General features: G+C 56.9%; 1 protein-coding gene across 1 annotated transcript in view; it reads left to right on the top strand.

The window, feature by feature from the left end:
• The first annotated feature begins 63 nt into the window (after positions 1 to 63).
• LOC112613848 overlaps positions 64 to 18,419 on the top strand; it is a 194,008-nt gene continuing 175,652 nt past the window's right edge. Inside the window, exons 1-2 of the mRNA XM_025369730.1 lie at positions 64 to 114; positions 262 to 2,349. Coding sequence (XP_025225515.1) covers positions 64 to 114; positions 262 to 2,349 — 2,139 coding nt within the window. The remainder of the gene's footprint in view (positions 115 to 261; positions 2,350 to 18,419) is intronic.

An 18,419-nucleotide genomic window follows, 5' to 3' on the forward strand; every position in this document is an offset into this window, starting at 1 on the left:
GCGGGCGGGCGCTGAGGGCGGCCCGGGGCGCGCGGGGGCCCGGGCGGGCGGCGCGGCGCGGCCATGAGCGGGCGGCCGGCCCCGGTCTCCCGCAAGCAGCGGCTCATGGCAGCCGTAGGCGAGCGGGCGGCGGGCGGCGCGCCACTCTCCTGCTTCATCTGCGGCGGCGGCATCGGGCGCGGCAAGGAGCTGAAGCTGCAGGTGAAGCAGCCGGCGGCGGGCGCGGGGACCCCGGCGCAGCCCTTCTTCCCGTTCCTGCAGCAGCAGGAGCCGGCGCCCGGCGCGCGCGAGCTGTCCCCGGCCGACGGCTGCGTGCTGGTGTGCGCCGTGTGCCGCTGCTTCCTGGGCGAGCAGTGGGCCGCCTTCGAGCGCGCCCGCACGCCGGTGGACAAGCGCATGTACTGGCTTAAGCGGCCCCACCAGTGCGACGCGGGCGCGGGCGGCCGCCGTGGCGGCGCCGGGGCCCCCCGCGAGTGGAACGTCGCCTACGCGCTGGGCAGCGCCGGCGGCGACGACGACGAGGACGACGGTGGCGGCCCCCGGCTCCGCGGGGCCGCTGAGGAGACGCGAGACTCTGACCTGTCGGAGCTGTCGGACACGGACCCACTTTCCGAGCCCGACCCGCCCGCGCGGGACGCCGCCAGCCCCCACCAGGACGGGGCCCCGGGGCCAGGGCCTCGCGGGGGGCGCGGCCAGGAGTGGAGGCCAACTCCGGGACCCACTCCGGGACAGGGCGCAGAGGCACCGGCGCAGGGGCGCGCGGAGCACGAGGGGCTCCCCGCGAAGGCCCACGCGGATGGGGAGCCTAAGGCCGGGGTTAGGCGCCGGCGGAAGGGGGTTGGGAGGCACTGGGTTCCCGAGGCCCGGGCCAGCGTCCTGAGGGGCATTCAGGATCCTTGGCAAGGCCCTCCTGTCCAAGAGGCTTCTGCAGACGGCATGAAAGGGCCTCCCTCTGGCAGAGCCTCTAAGCCCCTGGAGAGCAGGCCGCTGAGGGAGACCCTCCGGGGCTTCTGCACATCCGAGGACAGTGACATCAATATCACCAGTGGGGAAGAGGACCACAAGGAGCAGCCTTTCCCAGGCGTCTGCAACCCCAAAGAGAAGGAGAACAGTGGCCGTGTCCCCCGGGCTCTCCCGGACAGCCGGGCGGCACCACCAGAGGGCCTTTGCTGCTACATCTGCGGGTCCCCGCTGTCGCCGGCCTCGCACCACCAGGTCCACGTGCAGAAGCAGGAGAAGCTGGCGCAGGCCCCGTTCTTCCCCTTCCTGTGGCTGCACAGCCCGCCTCCAGGGGCACAGCCCATCAGCGAGGGCGGCAGCACCCTGGTGTGCGCCAGCTGCTTCTCCTCCCTCACGCAGCAGTGGCAGAGCTTCGAGCTGGCCAACGTGCCGGTGCTGCAGCGACTCTATGTGGTGCCCCTGGACAGCCACGCCCCCGGCATGGCCTCCAAGGGCAGGAGGCTCCCGAGAGAAGAGGGCCTGCCCTCCGGGTCCCTGCGAGAGGCCTGCTACCTCTGTGGGGAGGACTGTACCCCAGATGCCCGGGCGGTCCCCTCCAGGATCCTCAATGGCAACGCGAGGAGCGCCATGCATTTCCCCTTCCTCAGCCTCCTTCCCTGCCCGCCCAACGCCCAGGGCCCCAACAAGCGCTGTGAGGTCCGCAGCTGCCCCAAGTGCTTCAGCGTCCTGGAGGATGTCTGGGCCCTGTACAGGGCCTGCCAGAACGAGGAGCTCATCACCTCCGTGCAGGGCTTCCTGGGCAGGTATCACCAGGCCTTCTCCGCCTCCGACCCTGCCCTCTCCGAGCTGCCCGCCTCAGCCCAGGGCGGTCCCGTGTCCATCTGCTACATCTGTGGGGCTGAGCTGGGCCCCGGGAAGGAGTTCCAGCTCAACGTGAACCCTGCCAGCCGCTTGGGCGAGAAGGAGCCCTTCTTCCCCTTCCTGACTGTGTACCCGCCTGCCCCTCGTGCCAGGCCTGTGGACTCCACCGGCCTGGTGGCCACCTGTGTGCTCTGCTACCATGACCTGCTGGCCCAGTGGCTGCAGCATGAGGCCCGCAGCACCCACCACGCTGTCAGCGCCTGGTCCCGACAGTACCAGGTGGAGACCTTCGTGTGCTTCTTTTGCCAGCAGGAGAAGAAACGGTGTCTGGGCCTGAAGTCCGTGCGGGTGGCCCGGCTGCCCCTGTTCCTATACACCCTGCGAGCAAGCCACAGCCTGTTGGTGGATGACGGACAGCAGCTGATCATCGGCGCTTGCGTGGAGTGTGGGACCCTGGTGTGTGCAGGTCATGGGCTCAGCCGCCAGGGACCCATGAGCTGGAGCTCCCCAGTGGCAGCAGCGACGAAGGTAAGCAGCAGTTTTCATCTCAGACTCTTCCTCCAAAATCCATCCAGGGAAGGGAGAGATGTTTTCTCTTCCTCAGAAAAACTCTGAAGTAGGAGTTTTCACTGGTTCTGTGTGGAGTGGTCCAGGAGAGGGACACCCCCAAGTCACTGGGCCGGTGCTTGGTGGGTACATTGGCCTGGCTGACCTTGGAGGCATGGGGCAGGGGTCAGAGGAGTGGGGATCAGGAGTGGTCTTAGGGAAGAATAGGGCACTGCTGAGAACAGCAGGCACGGGCCTGAACTTGGGTGTGTTTGCAGTGGGATCTATCAAACGGAGGAAGTTCGGGGCATGTCTGTCATCCGCCAGATAACGTTGGTAATTAGTCCAGCCGCGCGGGTCACAGAGAGGTCTCTGTGCTCACCCGGTTTGAAACACATCAGAGGTGGAAGTTCCTCTCCATTCTAGCTCCCGTGTGGCTTGGCTTTTCCAGAGTTTTCCACCTACGTTCACACTGTTCCTTTGAGACTGTGCTTGCTTTATGGCTGAGGGAAACAGGATTCCAGACGTGCGGGTGTGGAATTCGAGGGACAGTGGCCTAAACAGACTTTTCCCCCAGCGGGAAGAGAGCCTTTCTTCTCTGCAAGTCAGCTGTGCAGGAGGCAGACGGGAGGCCTGGCGCTCTCCCTGTTTATAAGGCGCCTGCCTTCCCGCTGCCCGCCCGCGAGGAGCCAGACGGGGCTCAGTTAATTTGGGATCCGGCTTTGCAAGGGCCCAAGCAGGAACTGCCCCCAGTGGGTCTGGGGAGGTAGATGTAGGCGTCTGTGAGTGGCAGTCACCAACCTGGCCACCGGGGCATGGATCCTCATTTCTGCCAAAGACAGTCAGTGTGACTTGTTTTAATCAAACGCCTGTAGTGGCAGCTGCTGGCCATGTGTGGGCAGAGGGACGTGTGGATGGGAAAGGTGGCACTGTCCTGTTCAGAAAAGGTCATCCCACCCTTTGAAAGCTTCCTGATCCTGCCTCCTACCTGCATGTGTGGGGCCCGTAGGTGGGATATCTCGGGGACACGTTCACGTATAGTGGCTGCACCCGGGAAGTGGGCTCTGCTGTGATTTGCCCACCTCTCCCCGGATACACGGCCCCCGTCTTCTTGCTCCACTCAGACTTCCTTTTCTGCAGATGACAGCTTTGGACTTTCAAGTTGTCTTTGTGGCTTTGGTGGGATGACCTCTCATTTTAACTGGACGAGCACATCGTCTCCTGTCACAGATGCTGAAGCTCTCCTCTACGGCATGTAGCAATGCAGCCTGTGGGAATCAGAAGAGCTACAGTTCCCGAAAGGGCTGAAACTGGGAGAAAAGACCAAGTTTTGGAGCAAGACTGACCCTAGTTCATTTGTTCCTTACCATGGCGCTGCGAGGCCTTCTCATCTCGTTTTATGGATGAGTCCACCAAGACTCAGAGAAGTCAGACAACACTCAGTCAGCAGGCATCTGAGGCGGGTTGCGAAAGTCTGCCCTTTCTCTTGCTAGCTAAGTACCTGCGAGTTAGTTTCTTATCCTGGTGGAATGTCAGTTTCCTTGGTTGAGAAGTGGAAACGTACCGCCTGCTTTGTAGGGACATGGTGAGAGTTCAATGGATTGGGGGAAATGTAAGTTCCCCCAGAGGGTCAGGTGCTTGACATATAGTGGGACCCTCATATCCTCCACGCTGATACATAGGAGCAAATTCTTCTTGGATGTGGGTTGGTTCTGTGTGCGAGATGCTGACTTGCAGGCTGGGTGCTAGTTTTACACTTGGCAGTGTGTTTCAAGGGGCAGTCAGAACTCTCTGCAGGATCTCAAACACGGGGTTTTACGCAGAACATCCAAACTCTGATGCATTTTCTCATGTGGATTCGCTCACATGTCAGCAGTTGATGGGATGCTGCCCTTCGGCCTTGACCGATAAGAACTCCAGGAAACAAGAAGCCGCTGTTTCCCAGGGAGCTGGGAAGAGGGAGTGGAGAGTAGTCTGGTGTGGACGGGAATGCAGGCTGGTGTCTGCCCAGAAGGGGTGAGCATGGGTTTAGCAAGGTTTCATGTGGCATGGATGTGTGCTCTGTTCCCTAGAACAAGTTAGTGCGTTCGCCCCTTACCATGGCCCTTGAGGCCTTCTTGTCTCGTTTTATAGATGAGTTAACCAAGACTCGGAGAAGTCAGACAACACACAGCCAGTGGGTATCTGAGGCTGGTTTTGAACCTGCTTCTGCTCCCTAGGCCCTCTTCCATCAACTGCCTGGAGGAGGTGGAGCTTGAGTCAAGCCTCGGAAAAGAGGTAGAATTTGTTGGAATGAGGCAGGCAAACAGGCCCAGAAGCAGGGGTGACCTGTTCAGCCTCCGTGGGCAGGAGGTGCCTGTTGGGGATGAGAGGAAATAAGGTTGGAGTGAACTCCAGGCCTTGAAATCAGGAGTAGGAGGTTGGATTTGAAGTTGAAGGCTCAGGGGAGCAATAACAATTTCTTGAAAGAAAGTGGAACGGACTGAGAAGAGATCCGCTCAGGGCCCAGCCGTGGCAGCAATCCAGGTGGGTGGTGAGGCCGTTGGGGCAAAGGGGGCAGCTTTGCTGGTCTCAGGCTCCCCTGGATGGAGGGAAAGGAGAAGCCTCAGCTCTCAGCTCCCAGGGAGGCGCGATTGACAGCCGGGAGAATGCCGGAAATGCAGCCTTCTGGCCTTCCGTCCTCCCTCCCCCTCCTTCCCATTCATTCAACAAATATTTATGGAGCGCCGACTCTGAGCCAGGCGCGGTTCCAGATGCTGGGGATCTGGTGGCAAGCACAGAGCCTCCAGTGTCATGGGGGAGGGGGACACACACGAGGAGTGGAGGGAAGGAGCCACTTCCAGCAGAGCTAAGTGCCGAGAAACAGCAGAGCAGATTAAACTTAGGACCCAGTGCCAGGGTGGGCGTGGGCAGCAAAGGTGGCGCTCGCAGGAGCTGGGAATGAGAACTGGGGCTCCGGAGCTGGGAATGAGAGCTGGGGTTCCGGGCAGGGGAGAAGCCTGCGAGCCCCCTGGGGAGGGGGAGAGGGTGGAGGGACTGTCCCCAAGCCAGTTTCCTAATGCCAGTTCCCAAGATCTTGATGCTCACGTGCATCTTCCCATCTGTATTTTGGGGGGCGGTTTGAGAATTTAGGTGGGATGAGTAGGGCACTGGAAGTTAGCTGCAGAGAAGCCACTCAGCTGGGGACGTGGCATGTCCCAGAACCATGGTCTGTGCTGCTTCCTGTGACTCCTCAGTTGTTCCCTATGATGTGTTCATGCATTAGTGAATCAGCTTTAAAACACTACAAGAGGAAACATGAAAAAAATAAAGAGAAGAAAAGAAGAAAATAAAGGAGGAGGGTATCCCCTGCACCTTCTGCTTTGGATAGGGTTTGCACTTCTCCCTCCAGCTGGGCCCTGGGTCCCCAGAGAGCACCACGTTCTGCAGGCTCCTGACTCGTGCCTCGTGCTTCACCAGGGCTGTGCCTGAGGTGGCCTGGGGAGGGCTGAAGCCTGCTTTTCTGGGCCGGGCACCCCTGCCCCAAGGACTGACACTTCCCTGCAAGCCTCCCAAGGAAGCTCTGTGAAACCCTGGCAAGACCCCGGGGTTGCCTTAAGACAAGCCTGGCTTGAATCTTCATGGTGCTGGGAGTCAGCTGTGTGATCCTGGGTGAGACTCTGGCCCTGTCTGGGCCTCGGTGGCTGCACCTGAGAACTGGGGATGTTCTTCCCTCTGGGAGGTTTGTCCTGGAGCCCAGTAAGCCGAGCGCCTGGCTTGCAGTGGGGGTGCGGATGCATTGACGCCCCCTTCCCCGCCCCCCACACCCCGTGAAGTGCTGCTGGCGTGACACTGGATTTCTGAGGTTGGAGCCTCTGCCTGCTTCCTTTCTGCTTGGATGGGGAACAGCTGTCCCTCTCTTCAGAGCTAGAAACAAGGCTGGCCAGAATGCTGGGGGTGGCATTTGGGGATGCGATAATGTGGGTGATGCCTTTTTGGAGTGCTTCCCACCCTCCAGGAGGCGTGCACACTTCACCTGTATTCACATGTCCTGAAGCCTCGCCGCAGCCCAGTTTCAGGAGGTGCTACTGTTCCCTTTTCGTAGATAAGGAAATAAGTCCAGAGAGGTTAAGCTGCCTGTCCAAGGTCACTCAGCTAGTAACCCCAGGACCAGCATCGGGCCTAAGAGTCCAGCTCTTGAGTCTGCTCCAGCCTCTACTTGGTCTTGCCTTTTTGTTTGTTTGTTTTGTTTTGAAACAGGGTCTCACTCTGTTGCCCAGGCTGGAGTGCGATGGTACAATATCCGCTCACTGCAGCCTGCACCTCCTGAGCTCAAGCGAACCTCCCCCCGCAGTCTTCTGAGTAGCTGGGACCATAGGTGTGCACCACCACGCCAAGCTCATTTTTTGATGTTTTGTAGAGACTCTGTTGCCCTGGCTGGTTTTGAACTCCTAAGCTCAAGTGATCCTCTTACCTTGGCCTCCCCAAATCCTGCTTTTCTGTCCCCATGGGTCTCCAGTTGTGGAGGTGGCCATGACCTGGAGGTGGGGCAGTGGCTCTTAATTTCCTGTGTGTGCCACCCCTCCTCGCCGCAGCCTCTGGAACATCTCAGGGGCAGGAGTTAGCTTGCATGGGGCAGAGGCCCTGAGACGCCCCACTTGGCTGCCTTGGCTGCACCCCCGAGTTTCTTTGCTTGGTGAGCAGTGGTGCCCCATGCCTTGGCTTCCCCAGTGTGGCCCATCTGTTGAGGTCTTAGCCGGCACCTTCCTTCTGTTGCTGGGAGAGCTCCCATCAAAGATGGGTCTGCTGCATGATGGATTGGCTCTCCCTGCAAGCCAGTTGGCGGGCGGGCCGCCCTTCCCGCTTCCAGGACTCTGTCCGGAGAGCATTCTGGTTAATGGCCCATGCAGCTGTTTACCTAACCATACCCCAGCCTCTCACTATGGGGATGCCCCGGCCAGGCCCCCCCAAGTGTGGCCTCCGAGCCCAGAACAGGTGTTGTTGCCGCAGCCACCTTTCTTCTCTGCAGGGACATCTGAGGTCTGCGGAGAGCGTCTGTCGTCACCCGCCCATCAGGCCACGTGCACATCTGTTTCCCATGCTTCCTGGCTATCTGCGCCCACACAGTTCCCTGGTCCTCAGGGGGCCTGGCTGCCCCTCCTCCCCAGGCCCAGGCTCTTGGAACACCTGGTCAGGACTGATTGGAAGGGGGGACCTTCTGGAAGGTGCCACAGGAGGCAGCCTGGCTGGGGCTGGCACTGGCACCCTCTCCTTGGCAGCAACTGGAAAGTGGCCAGGCCCTTCTCAAGCTCGGAGGCGTGAGCTTTCCAGATGTGCCCCTCCTGAACCTGGAGGCAGTCGGAGAAAACCAGGGGAAGGAGGAAGTGAAGGCGAAAGGTCTTCAAAACTCGGCCTCCCGTGGAAGCAGGAGGGGGAAGGGGTGAGCCTGGAGGAGCCAGGGTCTGCAAAGCTTCCTGGTTCCTCCTCTGCTTAGATCTCTCGAGATCTCACCCTTGTGAGGTTAACTCTGCTGGGAGTGTCTTTGGAGGATGTATAACTTCTGGGCACATTTTCTTGGCTGGGGAAGACCCCATGTCCAGAATTCAGGGCCCTTTTCCGCCTCAGGTCCCGGTTCTAGTGGGGACACTGAAGAGAGATGCCATGTCTGTCCTCGGAGAAGAGCATTGCAGGACTTGCCTCCTGTCTTCACGTGGCCCCAAGTAGGACACTCTTGGGGTCAGTTGTGGAAGGAGCCCCTCCCCACTGGACGACTTTCACCCAGTTTCCCCATCGGTCAAAACGACAGTACTGGTCTGCAAAGGTCACAGGCGATTTGCATTGTATACGTGGTGTCTCATTCCGCCGTCTCGGGCTGTGTTAAGAAGGGTTCTGAGGCGGTGTCTGGACTCTCTGGGAAAATGTCTTGTGATTTATTGGCAGTCTCTGCTGCGGGACTAGGAACAGGAGCATGACTTCGTCTTGGGGCCTGGTTTCAAATTTAGTATATGATACCGAGACCCCAAAACAACATGTTAGGGTCAGGAAGAATCTCACAGACCGTCACTTTCAGACAACACTACAGCCTGGCAGTGCTGGGCCGGGGACGAGCTACAGTCCCACCTTCCGTCCCTGTGCGAGCCTCTACCCTCATCCATGGCTGCCTTGGAGAAGCACACCCATATTCTACCCACTCGCTGAACAATATGTGTCTGCCCTGGGCCAAGCATTCCAGGAGCCCCTGGCGCTCTGGGCACCTGCTGTGACGTCAGCCATCCCCTGACCTCAAGGTGCTGGTGGGCAATGAGAGGTGGAGGGACCGGTGAAGAGGTCCAGCTGTGGCTGTGCAGTGCATTGAGTTCTGAGCTGAGATCAGGATAGGATCTGCTGAGAGCCTTTGGCAGGGTGAGAAACAGGTGTGCACAGGGAAGGCTTCCTGGAGGAGGTGACATCTAAGCTGAGTCCTGAAGACTGAAAACGATTCAGCCAAGTCTGAGTAGGGGCCATGTGCTCCTGGCAGAGGAGCAGGTGTTAAGGCCTGGATGTTGGGGGTTGATGTGTTGGAGAACGTTCATTTTGCGTGGAGCCGGAAGAGGGGACGGGCATGAGGGGTGGGCAGGACCAGCATTCCCGGCAGTGTTTGGAATCCCCGGATGCACACTGGAATCAACGTCAATCAATCTGAATTTGAAAATATCAATGACAGGGCCCTGCCCCCCTCCTGTTAAATCAGAATCTCTGAGGGTTGGTCCCTGGCCCTGGTATTTTAAAGCTTCTAGAAGATTCAAGTACAAAGGTGAGAACTGCTGACAGACGGCATCATGGGCACAGCTAAGGAGTCAGATTTATCCTTGAAGGCAACGGGAAAAGGATGCTATTCCAGGTTTCAGCCTGTCTTTACTGAGTACCCATGGCACTGCTCTAGACACCAGGACCCAGCAGTGAGCAACCAGGCAGGGTCTTGGGGGCAGTGACGGTAGCCAGCAGAGTGGCTGGAGAGAAGGGTGGCAAGGGCCTGCTACCTGCACAGTGAGGAGGGTTCTGGCCCCTCCCAAGGTGGGACTGAGGGACAGTGAGGAGGGATGAGGGGCACGCCATCCATCGTAGCGGCGGGCGAGGGCCCGTCAGGCGGGAATAGGGACTGTGGGGCTGCCCTGGAGAAAATTGTGGTTTTTGCTGTTGTTTTAATTGTGATATAATTCACACACTGTGAGTGGAATCATCTAATACGTGACTGACTTCTTTCACACAGCGTCATGTTTTCAGGGTTCATCCATGGTGTTGCATGGATCAGAGCTTCATCCCGTATTGCAACTAAGAGCGCTGTTGTACAGATGAACCACGTTCTGTGTCCCCGTCGTCAGAGCATGGACATGGGCTTATGTCTACTTTTTGGCCCCTCTGAATCATGCTGCTGTGATCATGCATGGGCAAGTGTTTTGTGTGGATAGATGTCTTCATTTCCCTTGAGTATGCCCCTGGGAGTAAGGTTGCTGGGTGCTAAGGTCACTGGAGGTTTAACCCTTTGAGGACTGCTTTCCCGTTGGGGGTTTTCAGCAGGCAAATGACGTGATAGGGCTTAGGTTTGGAAAAGTCATGTTGGTGACTCCTTGAAACCCTGTTTCATCAACTCTGCCTGCAGTCCATCCTCTTAGTCCTGGTCTCCAGGCGGTGGATTTGTGTTTGAAGATGGTGGTCGTTTTTGTTCTCCCTGGGATGTGGGGAGCTGTACTAAGGATTGAGAAAGGGGTTGCATTGGCTCCGGGGGCTTTTGGCTTGCTCCAGCCACAACCCTGGGCATCAGAAGCCCTGAGTCATGGCGCCGACACTCACAGCAGCCTTGGACAAGATGTTCTACCCTGGCTGGGTCTCAGTTTTCCGCTCTGGAAAATGGGGGCAGACGGTAGATGGTAGACTATTAGCTGAGCCCTCGGCTCCTGCACAGCTGACAGTCGCTAACCATCTCGTCTTTCTGCACGTGTTGGCAGGGGGCTGGGGGGCAGAGAAGACTTGGGAGGTTGGGGTCTAGCCTGGCTCTGTGAGCCCGTGGCTCTCAGGTTCCCTGCCTGGGGTCTGGTTGCCCTGACTGCTGTGTTTTAAGCTCTGCTGCCCGGCCCGTCTGGCGTGGAGCCCTTGATTAAATCAGTTGCTGGGTTGGGCTTCCTGCGAGAGGTGCAGAACCTCGTTGGAGTGGCACAAAGGCCGGGATTGGTGTTCAGCCCTGCCAAGCCAGGGCCTGGGGCAAGTGCCTCTTGTTGCAGCTCTTTCCAATTGGCGAGAGTGGGCTGGGGAGAGAGAGGCAGCCCAGGGCCCAAGAGTGTCCCCTCAAAGGTTGTCCACCAAGGCCACGCTATCCTGCCCATCATGAGTGTCATTTGTTGGCACAGAAAGGGTATTTAGGTTCTGGCCCTCTACTCCCAAGCCCTCAGGCTCTGACGAGAGCAGCAAGGGCTGAGGGGATGCCAGTGCCAGTGGCAGCAGCAGACGGCATTGATAGCATGCGCCTGTGCGTTGCCCCACGTGACTATCTCACTGTCTTATGAGTGGGCTTACTTGTTTTTATAGACAAGGCAATTGAGGCACAGAGAGGTTAAGTCACTCGCCCAAAGTCACACAGCTGGGAAGTGCCGGAGCTGGGATCCACACTCAGGCTGCCTGGCTCCAGCATCTGCACTCTGACCTGTTCACCACACCCCTCCTGAATGGGAAGACAGGCTGGGAGGAAGATGAAGGTGGGTGGGGTCTCTGGTGAGTTCTTAGGATTTAACTAAGTAGCGAATGTCGAAAAGCTTCGTCTTCCGGCATTTACGTACCAGTGATGTCACCTTAAAAAGTCCTGAATTTATTCTTTAAATGTATGCTGGGATGCTGCCTGCCAATTTATTATACTGTAGGAACCATTTCAACGTTTTAAAGACATTTTCAGATTGTGTCGTATTTTACATTTAGAAAGAACATGTGTTTCATGATGTTGAACTTGGAAAGCTTAGAGCAGGTGAACGCTGGGCCATGTGTCTGGTGTCAGCCTCCGCAGCTGCCCACAGGGTCCGCTGGCCCCGGGATCCTTATGGGTCTCATCTGGGCTCCACACTGACACTGGCTAACTTGGTGACCGTGAGCAGGGTGCCGGTTCCCCACCTCCCTAAAGTCTGCCCATTTCTCCTTGGACCGCAGAGGGGGGCGTGAATGGCCCCGTGGGCGATGGTATCATTCCCACTTTTCAGATAAGGAGGCCAAGGCTCAGAAACCTAAGGGAGTTCGGGGTGGAGGTGCCCGCCGTCATTGGCAGGGCTGGGAGGTGAGGGAGAGTGGCCAGTCCAACGCCACTGCCTCAGCCTTTTCCTCGCCCTGAAGTTAAGGGGTGCGTCTGGGAGGCGATGCAGCCCCGGTAGGGGCCTGGCTTCTACCCAGCCCCTCCCCTGATTTAGCACAGGAGGAGGCCGCCATGGCCTCTCGCATCAGCTTTCAGAAAGGCTCTGAGTTCTGGAGGGAGAGGGCCAGAGGGCTGACCACTGCTGTGGCGTTTTATTCACCTTTCCAGACCCATCAACCTAGTCTCCCGCTTCGGGTGGGAAGGTTTGCAGGCTGGGAGGCTTGTGTGGGGGAGTGACAGTGATAAGGGCAGCAGCTGGGAAGTGGCATGGGGCCTCCACACTTCCAGACGCAACAGGACTGGCCGTGGGGCTGGGAGGGGTCCTGGGGTCCAGACCCAGCAGCAAAGGGAGGCCAGGAGGCACCTGGATGGCAGCGCAGGGTAGGTTGAGGCTTGGACGTCCCGAGAGCATAGTGGGGACTTGGAACAGCTGCAGTGCCAGCTCTGTGAATCTGCAGTCCCTTTGAGCTGGCATGTCCTCCAGGCATGCCCTTGCCCTTTGAGAGGGACTGTCTCACAGCTGTACGCTGTTCTTTCTCTTGTGCAATTGTACGACTTCCCAGGAGCCTCTGGAGAGGGGAACCGTGGAACATCCAGAATATGGCTTTGTGCTCTGCTTCCAGGCTGCGCGGTGTCCCCAGCAAGGCTGTTCACACCAAGTACAGGGGACGCACAATGGACAGTGAGGGCTCCTGGGAAGCCCTCCTCCACCCTCCCACCCCCCGCTGCCAGGAGTCCGGGTAGTCTGGGCTCCTGTGGGAGAAGGAGGTGCCATTCTGGGAATAATACCAACCATTCGGCCTCCTACAGAAGCCCAGAATGTACCTGGTGGACCCCGGGGCATGCAGAATGGCCTCTGGGTTCAGCCCTGTTGTCTGAGAAACTGGGCAGCCTCCAGAGGATGGGAGGAGGGTCAGGCCTGGCCCTCAGGTGGCCTCACGTGTGAGCCCTGTGGTGAAAGGCAGCAGCCAGAGAAAGTGTCACTCCCCTGGTGGCCTGGTCCCTGCAGGGGGAATTGTTGCTTCTCCCATGCCTCAACCTCTTTCTCTTCCAGAAACTGCATTTTCTTCCTGATTCGTAAGTGTTTGGGGTCAATGCAGGGTCTGTTTTTCTGAGTGCCAAAGGGTGTGACTGCTGGATGCCTCCTCCAGGAGCACTTCCCATGAATGGGAGAAACCTGGAGCACGCTGGCTGCTCACCTGTCCCTCGGCAGGTGACAGGGTGAACCGGGCCTTTCTTTAGGGCTTAAGGCCTGGTGCAGTGCAAGGCTTCAGGAAGGCAGGCCAAGCTGACAGGCATGCTGAGGCCGCCTGTGTGGGAGGGACAGCGGATTGAGAGGGCACGAGATGGGAGTAAAGTCCCTCCTCCCCCAGCATCCACAGGGTGGGGTAGTTTTGCCCCCACCACCCCTCTGACCCACACACCCCTGCACACCCACCTCTCTCTCACACACACACACGTTGCACCTCCTTCTCATGCACCGCACTCACACACTTGTATACACACACGTTCACATGCAAACCCACCCACACATTTATATATCACACTCACTGTTGCACATGCGGTCATGTGCATTCATACATACATCACTGATGTGCACTCACACCCTCCCTCACACCTGTGCCCACGTGCTCACATGCCTGCTCTTCCATGCATACCTGTACCCTCACCCCCTCACCCCCACATTCTCACTCATACACCTGCACAGTCATTTGCACATACACACATCCACATGCCCTCACACACATCTGTATGCACACACTCACTCCCACACACCCTCTCTCATTCATGCACACTCATGCACACACACATTCTTGCCTGGAGGTGAATCTGGCAGGGCCCGTGTGCCAGCCTCGCTGTCACCTGTGCCACCACTTCCTCTTGGCCACAGGGGTGTTCGTCTTAAGAAACAACTTGGCACAGACTCTGGAGTCCAGCTGGGCTGCACCAGGAAGGAGGTGGGCACAGTGACTGGGGAGGAAAGGCGCAGGGTGGGGTTGAAGAGGCTGGTGTTCTACAGCCAGGGCACCCAGACCCCACCCTGCTCTGCCCTCACCCCTGTGGGGTGAAGTTCTCACCTGTGACCCCAGAGGGTCCCTTCTGATTTGGTGATCTGGCTGTCCTCCATGTCCTGGGGCCATTTGGACTCAGATATATGTTTGCACTTGTCCTTCTCTGCTTTGTGACGCTGGATAAGTCGCCTGGACTGTCTTAGGCTTGGCTGTAAAGCTGTAAAGCTGGGACAAGAATGATGGCTCACCTACGTGGATGCCCCCCTGTGCCTTAGAGATGATTGCCCCCATTTTACAGATGTGCAGGCTGAGGCTCAGAGAGGTGGAGACACGTGCCAAGGTCAGAGCTGGGGAGCAGCACAGCTGGCATGGGATCCCTGTGTGTCTGGCCCAAAGTCTGGCTCTCAAATACCTCCCCATGCCTTCTTTCTAGAACTTTCTTCACAGAGATGTCATGAGGGTGAGACAAAGCTGTTGACATGTTCTGCACAGACCAAGATCCCAGTAAAAACTCGGTAATTGTTCATATTTGTTTATGGGCCTTATTTATCATTCCCTAGTGAGTCTTCAGCCTCCTCTTGAATCCTTCCAGGGATGGAGAACTCACTCCCTCAGAATCCAGGCCTCACCTGTTATGTGTCAGGAAGGAATGACAGGCTTCTGAGGATCCTCTGCAGCTCTGAGAATTCTGCCTGGGGAGTTCTGGGGAACAGGAAGAGTTTTGGGAGGGGCTTCTGGACCCCATCTGTGACTCAGGCCTGTCTTCCTTTTTGTTGTTTCTGGTTCTGGTTTATTACCTTGTCTCGGAACGAATGCCTGTGGCTCCCAATGACTCTGCTGGTGGCATCTTCTGATGTCTCTGCTCCCCCTTCCCCTGCATGCCTGGCAAATTCTTGATCTTGTATTTCCTAGGGGAAAAAAGGGGAACCTGCAAAGTCATATTTTCCCTCAGGGTGTGCAGAGAGAAATTTCTAACCTCAATCATGCCTGCTAAATTATACTTAAGAAGGGAGCCAGGCACTGGCATATTTGCTAAGCATTCCCCATATGCTTCCCTCTTTCCCCCATGAAAGCTCCTTTACTTTTCTCTAAAATTCTGCATGGGAGGGATTATTATCGCTACTTTAATATAGGCAATTAAAGCTATGCATGTTCCTCTAAGCACTGCTTTAGCTGCACCCCACACTTTGTGATAAGTCATTTCTCATTCTCATCTCATTTGAAATGTTTTTCAATTTCCCTTGTGTTTTTTTTAGACAACATGGATTATTTAGAAGTATGTTGCTTAATTTCCAAACATTGGACTATCTTAATATCTTACGGTTATTGATTTCTAATTTAATTCTGTGAACAGACAAGGTACTCTGTATGGCTTTAATCCCTTTATATTTAAGTGTACTGTCTTGAAGAAGGGACCACAAGCTCTTGAAAAGGATATGGAAACAGCAGTAGTTGGTTCTCTACCTATTAATTAATTTGAGGAGATTGGTGGTTGGTAGTGGTGTTCAAATTGTCTAGGTTATTATTAAATTTTTTTTTTGTCTGTCAGTTGCTGAGAAAAGAGTGTTGAGAACTACTACAGTTTAGATTTATCTTTTTGTCCCTTTAGTTTTGTCCAGTCTTTCATCGTAGATTTGGCACATTTGTGGCTGTTTTGTCTTTCGCATGAATTGGCGCTATTTCCACTACGATGCAGCTCCTCCATCTCTGGCAGCATCTTTGTCTTGGTGCCTCTTTTATCTGAATTATTCACATCTGGACACCGAGGTCTCAGGTTCGGAGAGGGAAAGTGACTTGCCCAAGGCCACACAGGTGTCAGCTCCAGGGGCAGAGTGCTCCCTTCTCAGCCCAGCTGCACACAAGTTTTCTCTACTCCAACAGTCACTTTGGGGCCATGGGTCTGATAGATGCTCCTTCCCAGTGATTTTTCTGGTGTCATGATTGCCAGGTGGCCAGAGCTGTGTCCCTGCCCGCCCTTGGCAGAGGACCTCCCAGCAGCCCTAGAAGTCACCTCCATGCAGAGCCCAGCATCTGGCCTGCGGCCTGCAGCCTGCAGGGAGCTGGGCTGAGCACGCTTGGAACACCCGCTGGAAACTTCTCACTAAGCCCTAGCTCTGGGGTTCCTGGCGCCGTCTCCCTGTTTGGTGAGATGGTTCTGAGCATATTGGCCAGAGCTTCCCAGGACTCACATGTTGTAAGAATTTCTCTGGATGGCAGGAGAAATGTCCCTGTCTCTGGCTCCCTTGGTCTGTGTGAGCTTGTGGGAGCCCAAGCCAAATCCACTTCCTGGTGCTTCACCCTTGCCAGGCTGTGGCCTGAAGCTCCTCGGGGGCTCCCTGCTGGCGGCAGCCCTCCTGCCCATGATCTGAGCCCTCCCTGGGGCATTCTGGGAAACTCTGGGGGGCCCTGCAGGGGCTGGGAGGGCCATTGTCTGGGAGATGTTTATGGGGGAAATTGACATGGTGAGGGGCGTCTCTGCCATGGGCTGTGGATGCAGAGACCTGAGCAGGGTGGTGGGTGGGTTCAGTCAGCAGTTTTACGGCTCATACTGTGTGCCAGATGAGAGTAGAGGCAAGCCAGCGTGAGAGACCATGATGGGCCGGGCGGCGACATCTGACCACAGTCGCCACTGATATTGTTCTGTGTCCCCCTAGGCCTGAGAAGATGCTGCCTTGGGAGACTGACCCTCCACCCATTGTGAGATTTTGTCCTGATTTCACATTTCAGATACATTAACATGTAAAACAGTCTGGGTACAGTCGCTCACGTCTGTAATCCCAGCAGTTTGAGAGGCCGAGGTAGGAGAATTGCTTGAGCCCAGGAGCTCGAGACCAGCCTGAACCACATAGTGAGACCCCATATGTACAAATCATTAAAAACTTGTCTGGGCACGGTGGCTCACACCTGTAATCCCAGCAATTTAGGAGGCCGAGGCGGGCAGATCATGAGGTCAGGAGATCGAGACCATCCTGGCTAACATGGTGAAACCCCATCTCTACTAAAAATACAAAAATTAGCCGGGTGTGGTGGCGGGCACCTGCAGTCCTAGCTACTAGAGAGGCTGAGGCAGGAGAATGGCTTGAACCTGGGAGGTGGAGGTTGCAGTAAGCTGAGATCGCACCTCTACACTCCATCCTGGGCGACAGAGTGAGATTCTGTCTCAAGAAAAAAAAAAAAATTAGCCATGTGTGGTGGTGCATGTCTGTGGTCCCAGCTAGTCAGGAGGCTGAGGTGGGAGAATGGCTTGAGCTCAGAAGTTTGAGGCTACAGTGAGCTATGATCATGCCACTGCACTCCAGCCTGGGTGACAGAGCAAGACCCTATATCAAAACAACAAAAAACAAAAAAATCTAAACAGTCTGGGTCTTCAAATCAGTGAAATGCAGTAAGGATGATGATGATGGTAATGGTGATAAGGAAATAGTAGTGATGGTTGCCATGTATCGATGACAAGACATTATCTCATTGACCTGTAAACAGGACCCTCTGACGGGTGTACGAGGGAAGTTGGCTTCCTCTTTCCCACCAGCCCCTCAGGGTGACTTTGTGGGGCCCGGACGAGGCCAGCCCTGCTGAGCGTGTGCTAGGCCAGCACTGGGATTGGTGCAGTGACGCAGCCACGCTTGGTGTCTCTGGGGAGTGGTCCTCCTTGAGGTGCCTCTTGCCTCTGTCGCCTCCAGGTCTGCAGCTGGCCAATGGGAGCGACCCAGCTGCCTGGCAGGCTCTGTGGTGTCCAGGTGCCCGGAGCTCAGGGCCTAGGAGGCATGATGGGATCCCTTGTGACTCTGGCTGCAGCAGCTCCAGGGCCTTAATCAGGCCAGCGGAATGCAGCGTCAGCAGCAGCAGAGCTGGCAGCCCCACAGCTTGGGGGCCTTGGCTGGTGGAAGGGACAGAGCGAGGCTGGGCAGTGCCGGGGGCAGCTTCAGGCTGGGCCAAGGCCCTAGGGAGCACTGGGTCCCTGTTCTCTGGGCTGAGAGCCCTGCTCTGGGGGAAGAGAAAGAAGGAGTTCAAAACTCAAAACTTGCTTCCCAGATTTTCCCTGTGACCAAGCCCATTGCTGCTCAGTGTCACCTGGCTGTCCAGCCATCCTTACAAAAGGAGGTGAGGCCAGCGCCAGTACCATCCCTTTCCTGCGACGCAGAAACCCAGGCTTTAGGGAAGGTAGTGCTGGTCTGCTGTTGACCGGGAGATGGCATGGTTTGGCTAAGGGGGTTCAGACATCAGGGCTCACCCTCACTTGCTCCTGCCTGGGTGGCCCTCAGCAGGTCACTCTGTTCTCTGGACCTTGGGCTCCTCACCCACACACAGGGACAGGCTTGGGACTGACCTCACAGGACTGTGGGATATGAAGCAGGTGAAGCCGCAGCCGAGGGTTCTGCCTGTGGTCCAGACTTGGGAAATAATGGCTGTGGTTAGTAGGGGCAGAGGAAAGATGAGGGGAGGTAGCCAAGGACCCACTCAAAGGCCCTGGGAATGAAGGAGCCCGTGCCCCTCACCCTCAGGATAACCCTACCCTTCCCCCACCTGGGCCACCCTGGCCTTGTGGCAGGACCCCTGCTCCCAGGGTCCTGCCATGTCTCCCATGGGCCTTGGTACCATCTGCAGGGTGCTGGGCCCTGTTCACAGTGGCTGCCAGACTGTGGTCACTGTCATCCAAGGGGAGGCAGGTGTGGGATGGAAACCTGTGAGTG

This window comes from Theropithecus gelada, chromosome 20 (genome assembly GCF_003255815.1).
Source record: "Theropithecus gelada isolate Dixy chromosome 20, Tgel_1.0, whole genome shotgun sequence".
Lineage (NCBI taxonomy): Eukaryota > Metazoa > Chordata > Mammalia > Primates > Cercopithecidae > Theropithecus > Theropithecus gelada.